General features: G+C 35.9%; 1 protein-coding gene across 2 annotated transcripts in view; it reads right to left on the reverse strand.

Annotated features, from left to right (window-relative positions):
* Window positions 1-205: 205 nt before the first annotated feature.
* The window catches only part of LOC106880157 (proton-coupled zinc antiporter SLC30A2), a 57,285-nt gene continuing 45,933 nt past the window's right edge, over window positions 206-11,557 (reverse strand). For both annotated transcript variants that reach the window (XM_014929994.3, XM_014929993.3), the window contains exons 5-9: window positions 9,672-9,825; window positions 7,269-7,518; window positions 6,283-6,388; window positions 2,617-2,751; window positions 206-1,102 (exon numbers count right to left, since the gene is read on the reverse strand). In XM_014929994.3, the coding sequence (XP_014785480.1) occupies window positions 957-1,102; window positions 2,617-2,751; window positions 6,283-6,388; window positions 7,269-7,518; window positions 9,672-9,825 (791 nt within the window). In that variant the 3' untranslated portion in view covers window positions 206-956. The remainder of the gene's footprint in view (window positions 1,103-2,616; window positions 2,752-6,282; window positions 6,389-7,268; window positions 7,519-9,671; window positions 9,826-11,557) is intronic.

Raw genomic sequence — 11,557 nt, forward strand, 5'->3', positions numbered from 1 at the left:
GAAAACAACAAAAACATTTACTGATGGTGAGACGCTATGCGTAGAGAGAAATATATTAATAATATTGACTGTATACTTAGGTTTCCCATGTAACAGCTAAGTCAATGGTTGAAAGCAAAAGCTGAAGTGTTAGACAAATCAGTATTACACACACACACACACACACTGCATTAAGTGCCACAAACTTCATCATACGATTCGTTAATCTATTTACATTCAGTTTCTCTTTATTTCAACATTTAATAATTTAAAATGTCATAAAATATATACAATCAACATACAAAAAAAAAATTAGATAGAATTAGTCCCAACCTTTAACAAAAAAAACAACAAAAAACACCAAGCTTAAAAAGCTTCTCTTGGTTATCAACAATCAACTAACAGAGATATGGGCTTTGGACCCAAAGATGTTTCCCAGATTAGCTTTGTTATTATTGATGGATGAATTGTGAGGAAAATAGTGATGATAATGATGATGGTGATGGCGCCAGCGGCAAGATGGAAGAGAAATATTTTGAGGGAAGGAGCAAGATTCAATAGTTTTGTATAAATAGCAATATAAACCCCACAGACAAAAACTGTGACAAAGAAACAGCAGGGAAAGCCCAAAGGAAGCTGTTTGAGTGTGTGCTTAAGGCAGTTTTATACAGGTGTATAGATCTTTGTGTATGAGTGTGTATATGTAAATATGTATGTGTGTGTGTGTGTGTGTGTGAGTGTGTGTATAAATGTGTGTTTGTGCCTGGAAGTGTGCATACACATGTGTGTGTGTGTGTAATATACATGTAAACATACGTATGTAAAGTATGCATATACACACACAAATACACTAGACAGTCAGTATATATGCATACATTGATATATATATTTATATCCAACACCTTTTAATGTCTTCCCCACCAACCCAGTATGGCAGTTTTTTGGGAGAATGTTGAAATACTTGGTGAAAAAACTTGCTAATCTTTTGGATCTTGACATTGGGCACATTCGTTCATGTTTTCTTCATATTCCTCAACTTGGATAGTTACTTCCATTGGACCGAATCGATTTGTTAGAATGTTGGTAGCTTCTCGCATTATTTTCAATGGATCAGAATATTGGTCTGTAAAAAACATGAACACAAAAGCTTTTTGAATGATTGAATAATATTTATAGAGTGCTACAGAGGGCAGTTTAGAGTAATGGTTTTAAACCACTTTTGGCCTGTGGACCCCTTAGATTCCTCTTTCACCCTACAGGACCTCCATAACCATTTGGTGTATCGTAAATCCTTGAGTATAGTCCGCCCTTGAGTATAATACACAGGGGATTTTTAGGGGTCTGTACCTCTGAAAAACCTAAACCTTGTGTATAATACTCACTCTTTCTCTAACTTGAGTCAAGGAGGTCTATATAACGTCCTTGGTTTGTAAATATATATACGGTAACGTCCTTTATTATTACTGTATTTATAACATAATGCAAACGTGTAGCTTTTTTGTGCACTTTGTTTGCAGAAAATATAGAAATAACAGTAATAACGTCAGTGAAAAATAAATATTAAGTAAATTGCCTTTACATATTTATCACTATACAATAATGGTGATGTTCTTAACTGTTATATGGGAATGTAAATATGTTTGCAAATTGTTTTTGTTACATGTTATTCTGTGTTCTGAATACTTTTATTTTAATAAATGTTGCTTACTGCAAGTTATGGATGATTTTTTTTATGACTTCATTGCTTTCAGGCTTAGCTTAAGGTATTTTCGCGCCCGACATCACAAAATGCATCTGAATAAACATTGCCAGATAGCAAATAGAGACTCGGACATTGCTTAGAAAATATTTTTCATTTTTAACCTCGTATATAGTACACACTAGGGATTATGACCTTTAAATTTGGGGAAAAAATTGCGGATTATACTCGAGGATTTACGGTATATAAAAACATCCTACAGTATTTTTGTAATTACATATTATTTGAAATTATTCTTTTATTCTTTTACTTGTTTCAGTCATTTGATTGCGGCCATGCTGGAGCACTGCCTTTAGTCGAACAAATCGACCCCAGGACTTATTCTTTCTAAGCCTAGTACTTATTCTATCAGTCTCTTTTTGCTGAACTGCTAGGTAATGGGGACATAAACACACCAACATCGGTTGTCAAGTGATGGGGTGGAGGGACAAATATAGACACAAATAACAAATACATACGTATATATATATATGTGTGTGTGTGTGTGTGTGTGTGTGTGTGTGTGTGTGTGTGTGTGTGTGTGTGTGTGTGTGTGTGTTGTTGCCACCCTTCTCTGGCCCCTGTGCCTGGTGGCATGTAAAATGCACCCACTACACTCTAGGAGTGGTTGGTGTTAGGAAGGGCATCCAGCATTAGGAAATAGAAATCACAGAACAGAAGGTGCATGCTATAATGTTATGCAGCATTTAACTCAAGTCCCTTTATATTTTGAGTTCAAATTCTACCTCTGTCAGCTTTGCCCATCATCCTTATGGAAGTACTGGGGTAGATATATATGTATACACCATTACACAAAATGTGAAGATTTGTGTCTATGTTAGACATCAAGGCAACAGTAAAAATAAAAAACAGTAATTTTAAAAGCCAGCTTCACTTACCAACAGCTAAATGGACAGATAATGCAATTTTATTGGTTGTCAAACACCACATCCTCAAATTATGGATTGCTTTCACACCAGAAACATTATTTAATAACTCTTTCACCTGTGAAAACTTGAGGCTTCTTGGAACACCTAGGTGAGAAAACAAGAAAAAAAAAATGTCTGCAATTTCATACCTTATTTCAAAGCTTACGAACAAGAAATAATTGGTATTCTCATAGAATATATTTATGATGCTAACATTAGACAAGTACAGTGTGGAAGACACATTAAGTCATTCAAAAACTCATTTAACAATCCTTGTGTGCTTTTGAATGGCTAATATGTGTCTTCTATGCTGTAATTGTTTTAGATTCAACACACAGTCTCAGATCAAATCACTTGCCTTACAAGTACATTTCTGTTAACATCAGAAAATTTTCATAAACACCATTAATAGAGTTGATCTGTCAGTGAAGAAGAGAACTTTAATTTGCAGCTGTCTGATGTATGCGATACAAAATATTTCGCATACACATTCTCTCATGCACACTCATACAAACATACAAGCAGAAATGCATACACATTATATATAATTAACAATACATTCATACAAATATGCATACACCTATCCATCAATACATACAAAGCGCACATATAAACATGAACATATACACATGCATATGTTTAAACACACAGGCATGCATGTAAGTGCACGCGTACACACACACACACACAAACCTAGATATGTTGGGGTTCACCAAAGAAGAACAGAATAAGCCGATTCATATTCACCAAATGCAATTGATAAGAGGTACTGTGAAAATATATATATATATATACATACATACATACATACATACATACATACATATATATATATATATATATATATATATATATAATATAAGATAAATTCTTTATAAGAATTTATCAAGTAGTCAGCGTGAAAAAACCTCATAATGAAAAAAATGAAAAAAATTTCGTAATGAAAAAAAAATTCATTTTTTTCATAAATATATATAAATTTATATAAAGGGCATTAAATTTATATATATATATATATATATATATATATTGTTGTACTTGGGGATGGTCATATTGCCAGTTTAGCCAATAAAAACACACGCACTGTATATTTGGTGTTAATTTTTTTTTTTTTTTTTTTTTCAGCTTTATATTACATTAATCTTAATCTTAATCTTATTTCGGCCAGAGTTCTTTCGTCACACTTCTGTGACCTCATCAGTGGTCCTTTGTTTCCTTCTTTCTTATGTTTGTCTCACCTTGCTAACTATCAGCCATTTTGTATTTTAGAAAGGGCATCTAACTGTAGAAACCATTCCAAAACGTACACTGGAGCTCAACTCAGTCCTTAGACCTGTCAGATCCTGTTTAACCATCCAACATGGAAAAAAGCTAAAATACAAAATGGCTGATAGTTAGCAAGGTGAGACAAACATAAGAAAGAAGGAAACAAAGGACCACTGATGAGGTCACAGAAGTGTGACGAAAGAACTCTGGCCGAAATAAGATTAAGATTAAGATTAATGTAATATAAAGCTGAAAAAAAAAAAAAAAAAAATTAACACCAAATATACAGTGCGTGTGTTTTTATTGGCTAAACTGGCAATATGACCATCCCCAAGTACAACAACATCTGTTTCAACACACGATTTCACATAAAAAAAATCTTGCAAAACAAATATATATATATATATATATATATATATATATATATACATATATATATAAACGTGTGTGTGTGTGTGTGTGTGTGTTTCTATTTCTGTTTTACAGCTATTTTTCAGGTGTAGTATGGGTGATCTTTTTTGTTTAGTTGTAGTAATTTGTGGATGTCCTCTCATTCATTAATTACTCATGCATCCAACCATGAAGTAGGAAGCAATTATGAAATATATGTAGACATTTATAGTGTCTATAATTAACATCACAAAAGATACAAAAAGAATAAATTGTCTTAAATTACAGTAACTTGTATGACACACAAAGAAACCACAGTAAGCATTAAAAGAAAAACAAAAAAAAAAAGCTACGTTTTTAATTTTGCCCATGTTTTTTCCTATAGTATTTGAGAATTGAATACATCGGCATCATCATTTGGAAGCTTTTTTCCATGTTGGATGGTTAAACAGGATCTGACAGGTCTAAGGACTGAGTTGAGCTCCAGTGTACGTTTTGGAATGGTTTCTACAGTTAGATGCCCTTTCTAACACCAACCGCTTTATAGAGTGTACTGGGTCCTTTTTTGTGTCACCATACTAGTGACACAGTGAAACAAATATATTATAATCTTTCTCTTTCATCGATCAAACATCTAACTCCTTGCATGTACAAAATCATACAACAATGTAACGACCAAGCTGTATATCAATTTCTGGAAAGTTCTACCCTTTCATCAAGCTGTTCTCCTTTTATTATTGGGTAACCCTACCAAGCCTCTTCATGTCCATTAATTGACTAATGAATTAAGTAATTTGTCAAGTTTTTAGTCATGATTCTTTGAAATATCAAGGCTGGATTTTAGTCATTGATGCTCCTAAGGATCTTAGCTTAGATTTCATAGCATTAAGTGAATAAGAGATGAATTATTTCCTTTATAAGGATCCAATGTTTGTCCTGTAACAATCTCAGATGATATACCAGTAATTATATAAATCTGAACAGTGCAGAAGTATGCATATTTCCTAAACATATAATGAAAAGCACACAGTAGTTTTAATGGTGTTTTTCTTGTGGGATATACTGGATTTTAGGACATATATATGATTTTGGTCTTTTGATATGTAATACTCCTACTCATTTCAAGATTGTGTTTTTGCTCTTTATCTCACCAATACACTACAACCTTTCACTCACAGATGTACTGTCTCTTCTGTCTGTCTATTCCATTGCCATTATTCATACCACGTTCCAGTGAATCAGGTAGCTGCAAACCACCTTGACCGAAGCCCTAAAGTCATACTCCATGACCTTCTTTTAGTACTTTTACTGTATTTTGTTTATTGCTTAGTCAGAATGGACTTGCAGTGCCAATGATCCCCTGTAGAGTCTCTGAGGTTGGTGGAAGGGTGTGAGGATCATATCTTCAAATCAGTAATCTGGCTTGATTGCTTACAGGTTGACTTCTGCTAGAGGCTTCCAATATGCAGGCAATGGTGTTAAACCAGAGGTAGGACTAAGTGATGAGAGTTGATCACAGAATGCAAAGTACAGAAATAGGTGGCAAAACACATCGAATCCAACCCTCTGATGATTCTATCAGTCCATGCTCTAGACTGGTGCTTTATTTATTGACCCTGGAAGGATGGAAGGCAAAGTTGACTTTGGCAGAATTTGAGCTCAGAATGCAAGAAGATGGAATAATTACCACAAAATATTTTGTCCTATGCACTAACAACTCTACCAATTTGGTTCCAGGACCTGGTCAAACCAATCTTACTCAACCCTTCCTCTCTAGGATATTACCTCTCTGCAATTTCCTCCGCACTCAAGTTTTTTTCTGCAGATGTCAACATAAAAATGTTTAAGCTGGTTATCAGTCTTGATGGTCCTGTGATGATCCTGTAATGACGCTGTAAAGGGCACAGCCCCTCCTCGTTCGACCAGCCATAAATAAACAAATAGAAAACAGGTGAAAGAAAATGGACGAGAGAAACTTACCTTCCATTAATACATTAATGATGTCACGTAATATGGTAACTGTTGAAATAAACACAAACACTGAAAATATGAATGTACAAATGGGATCAGCTATCTTGTATTCCGGCTGCAAAGAGATAGAGAAAAGAGTATATTGAATACACACATATATGTGTATTTATATATATAATGTGTGTGTGTGTGTACAAGTTTAGTTGTGCCATTAAGAAGTTTGCTTCCAAACCATATGCCTTATGATCATGGGTCGAATACCTTGATCATTAAGCCACTCACCTCCATACTCATACACACAAGAGGCAGATACATATACAGAAACACATACATAGAAGTCCATACACAAACTATTTAGTCAGACATTCAAATATCCAAGTGGAGGCGCAATGATCCAATGGTTAGGACAGCAGACTCGCAGTCATAGGATCACGGTTTCGATTCCCAGACCGGGCGTTGTGAGTGTTTATTGAGCGAAAACACCTAAAGCTCCACGAGGCTCCGGCAGGGGATGGTGGCAAACCCTGCTGTACTCTTTCACCACAACTTTCTCTCACGCTTACTTCCTGTTTCTGTTGTGCCTGTAATTCAAAGGGTCAGCCTTGTCACACTGTGTCACGCTGAATCTCCCCGAGAACTACGTTAAGGGTACACGTGTCTGTGGAGTGCTCAGCCACTTGCACATTAATTTCATGAGCAGGCTGTTCCGTTGATCGGATCAACTGGAACCCTCGTCATCGTAAGCGACGGAGTGCCAACAACAACAACAAATATCCAAGTATTCGAAATTTTCCTGAGTGGTCTCTGGCTTTCAAAGCTAAAGCTGTTCCTAACATTAGCAAATATGTTGGAGAAAATGTTTTCCCCGTATTTTTTAGATATGCTTTTACTCTAAATCTGTTTTTGAATTACTGTTTTTTTATATTTGTAACTGAAGTACTTTACTTTCCTCCCCTACTTTGTTCAATTGAGAATACGTAAAGTGGAAGACTAACCTTAAAGTATATAATGTATGCAGCTATAAGTACTCCCACACTCTGTAAAAGGTCTCCTATTACATGAATAAATGCAGCTTTGACATTGATGTTTTTATGTTTTTTCTTATTTAAGTCTTCTTCCAGAGACATGTCATTACTGGATCCATAACTTTTGGTTTCAACAAGTAATCGATTCTCTTCGTCATTGTGGTGATGGTTTAATCCATGACTGTGACCATGTGAGTGTTTGTGTAAAACCAGTGCAATCCTACAAGGAAACAGAAAAAAGACATGAAAAAAAAATGTTTTTTCAAGTATCTAAACAGTAATTAAACAGTTATAACAGTGACAAGACATAGGCCTGGTATATACAGGGTAACTGTAAAATCTGGATATATCTGTACTGTTGTTTTTCTTGAAATGCCCATTCTTTGCTGATCTTTGTATCGGCCAGTGGCTTGGAAAAGCTTCCATACTTGAACAGAAGCCGTTTTGCTGCATCCTAATTAATGTCCATGAAGGACACATTTTGCTGATGAAGCAACACGATCTTTGATCTAGTAACTGGGCTGATACTACAATGCTTTCCCATAGGAAATTAATGTGTAACACTGCTCAATTATTAAACATAACAGTGCAGTACAACCAACCATATGACCACCCATCTGGTTTATTAATTTGCATAATCTTGGTATGGTCTTAAACTTATTTTGCCGACAATTTATAATCATTTGAATTAATTGTGCATTAAAATTAGTTGAATTGTAGAAAGATATATAACACCTATATCATCCAAAAGAGAAAAGAATTCTACATAAACTGTAAAAAGTAAAATATTTTTATACAATTTTGTTATATATTAATGAAAGAATAGAACTGCCACCATCGGTCTTAAACTTATTTTGGCCAGTGTATAAGCAAAAATGCATATTTGCAATAATTTTATTTAACTACATTAATAAATAGTGGAGGTATTGTCGTCGTCGTTTAACGTCTGCTTTCCATGCTAGCATGGGTTGGACGATTTGACTGAGGACTGGTGAAACCAGATGGCTACACCAGGTTCCAATCTGATTTGGCAGAGTTTCTACAGCTGGATGCCCTTCATAATGCCAACCACTCAGAGAGTGTAGTGGGTGCTTTTACGTGTCACCCGCATGAAGGCCAGTCAGGCGGTACTGGCAACGGCCATGCTCAAAATGGTGCATTTCATGTGCCACCCGCACCAAAAAAAAAAAAAAAAAAAAAAAAAAAAAAAAAAAAAAAAAAAAAAAAAAGATTTCATGTGTCACCCGCACATGAGCCAGTCCAGGGGAACCAGCAATGATCTCGCTCGAAAATCCTACAACGGCCCCGCACAAGAGCCAGTCCAGTGGCACTGGCAATGGTCTCGCTCGAAAAATTTCTTGTGTCACTCGCACAAGAGCCAGTCCAGGGGCACTGGCAACGATCTCACTCGAAAGATTTCATGTGGCGCCCGCACATGAGCCAGTCCAGGGGAACCAGCAACGATCTCGCTTGAAAATCCTACAACGGCCCCGCACAAGAGCCAGTCCAGTGGCACTGGCAACGGTCTCGCTTGAAAAATTTCTCGTGTCACCCGCACAAGAGCCAGTCCAGGGGCACTGGCAACGATCTCACTCGAAAGATTTCATGTGCTTTAATATTTAGGTGTTGGATTCATGATTGAAAGATTGTGGTTTCAGTTCCTGGACCTGGTGAAGAATTGCGTTCTTGAGCAAAACACTTCCTTTCATATTGCTCCAGTCTGCTCAGCTGGTTGAAATGAGTAATCCTGCAATGGACCCCAGCATCACATCCAGGGGCAAATATATATGTCAGGGAGACCAGAAACCAGCTCTTTGCTCCTTACAGAGTAATGTGGACTAACTCACATTAATGAATAACATTTTAAACATGGTTTCCATCATTAGTAACCAGACTTTATAGTCCTTTTGTTTATATATTGGTGCAGTCATGGCTGTGTGGTTAAGAAGTTTGCTTCCCAACCATGAGGTTTCAGGTTCAGTCCCTCTGTGAGGTACTTTGGGCAAGTGTCTTTTACTATAGCTCTGGGCCTTGAGCATGGATTTGATAGATGGAAAATGAAAGAAACCCATAAAGTGTCTTGCTCAAGAACTCAACACAGCCTGGTCCAGGAATCGAACTCACTACCTCATGATTATGAGCCCAAATGCTCTAACCACTAGAACATTGACAACTGGTGTTGGTTCATTTACATCTCTGTAACTTAGAGGTTTCACAAAAGAGACCAACAAAATAAGTATCAAACTTAAAAAAGTAATAACTGGGGTCGATTTGTTCAATTAAACCCTTCAAAGCATTGCCCTAGCATGGCCATAGTTCAATGACTGAAACAAGTAAAAGACAAAAATTGAAAAGGAAACACTAATGACTTACAGTACATTGATGAAGATTCCTGCTGCTGAGGTGATTATCATGATAGTGGCATTTATCTCGTAGTCTTCATTGATAACTCTCAAGATAGCTAGGTAAATCAAAATGGCTGTCACCACCCATATAAAGAGGACAGATACAAGAGCACCAAGAATTTCTGAAAGACAACACATAAGAGGGTATGAGACATTTTGGTCTGGCTTATTTGACATCATTGATTTGATGCTGACTTATTTGGCATCACATGTTTTAATGCTTCACTCATTCACTCTTCCTACCTTTTTATGTGTACAATCGTTTCGTACATAGATATAAATTCATTTTAGAATTTGCAAATATCAAAGTACTCATCAGTGCAGAGAAAAATAATAACAGGAACTATCCAACTTCTCTGCTTTTTGGATCTATGAGTTTCATATTTATCCATTCCTATCTATGTGTGAAAGTGATCGGAGTCATGTTAATTATTACTCTCCCCATATATATATATATATATATATATATATATATATATATATATATATATATATCTATCATCATCATCATCATCATCGTTTAACGTCTGCTTTCCATGCTAGCATGGGTGAGACGATTTGACTGAGGACTGGTGCAACCGGATGGCTACACCAGGCTCCAATCTAATTTGGCAGAGTTTCTACAGCTGGATGCCCTTCCTAACGCCAACCACTCAGAGAGTGTAGTGGGTGCTTTTACGTGTCATATATATATATATATATAACGTTCTCTCTTTCTGTCTGTATGTGCATATTTCTATATCTGCATACATGTGTGTGTGAGTGTGATTGCCTCTTGAGCCAAAACGTACTGTCACCAAAACAGATTCAATATCCAGTTGGTTATGACGATGAGGGTTCCAGTTGACCCGATCAATGGAACAGCCTGCTGGTGGAATTAATGTACAAGTGGCTGAGCACAAACACACGTACTCTTAATGCAGTTCTCAGGGATATTTAGTCCGACACAAAGTGTGACAAGGCTGACCCTTTGAATTACAGGTACAATTCATTTTTGCCAGCTGAGTGGACCGGAGCAATGTGAAATATAGTGTTTTGATCAAGGCCACAACACACTGCTGGGTATGGAACTCACAACATTACGACCATGAGCTGAATATCTTAACCACTTAACCATCTGCCTTCCAACCTGTCTGCAATACTTGTACAACAAATATCAAACAAGGTGAAAAGAAGGCAATTATATTTATACACTGATAGCAATAACAAAATCAACAAGAAGCTAAAACATGGCAGTATATTATGTTTTCTTAGACAGGTGAAGTGTTACTAGATTCTAATCTTAAAGTAAACTGATTAATTACAGCTAGACAAAACAAAATGTTTAAAATATGTCAGTGATGTCCTAAAATAGCTAAAACTGATTCATTGAAAGAGAATAACAATGGAATGAATCTATAAAAGTATTTGTGAGAAAAATTTGATTCAAAGTTATTTGATTTAGTTTAGTGATTTGGAAAATGGAATCGTAAGGAGAATATACTGCTAGGTAGGTATTTAATGGATGACTTTCGTCTTTTAAAGGTTCTGGAGTATCTCTCTATTATCAGTAAGAGGAAGAGGAAATAAAAAAGGGGAAAGGATACTTGAAATAGATAGGTAGGCACATACATCCAATCAGGCGGTTCTGGCAACGACCACGCTCAAAAAGTGTTAATTAAATGCTACCTGCCAGTCTGGCGGTGATATATATATATATATATATATATATCAAAACAGGAGATTGGAAAAAACATTTTGCTATCATTTATTCACCATTACACATGTTTCATTTGCTAATAGGAGATACATGTTTCTCTTACATATCTTCAGACAGAGAATCAAATAATTTTCTGTTATGGCATGTAATTACTC

Source organism: Octopus bimaculoides, chromosome 4, assembly GCF_046866305.1.
Source record: "Octopus bimaculoides isolate indiv1 chromosome 4, ASM4686630v1, whole genome shotgun sequence".
Taxonomy (NCBI): Eukaryota; Metazoa; Mollusca; class Cephalopoda; order Octopoda; family Octopodidae; genus Octopus; species Octopus bimaculoides.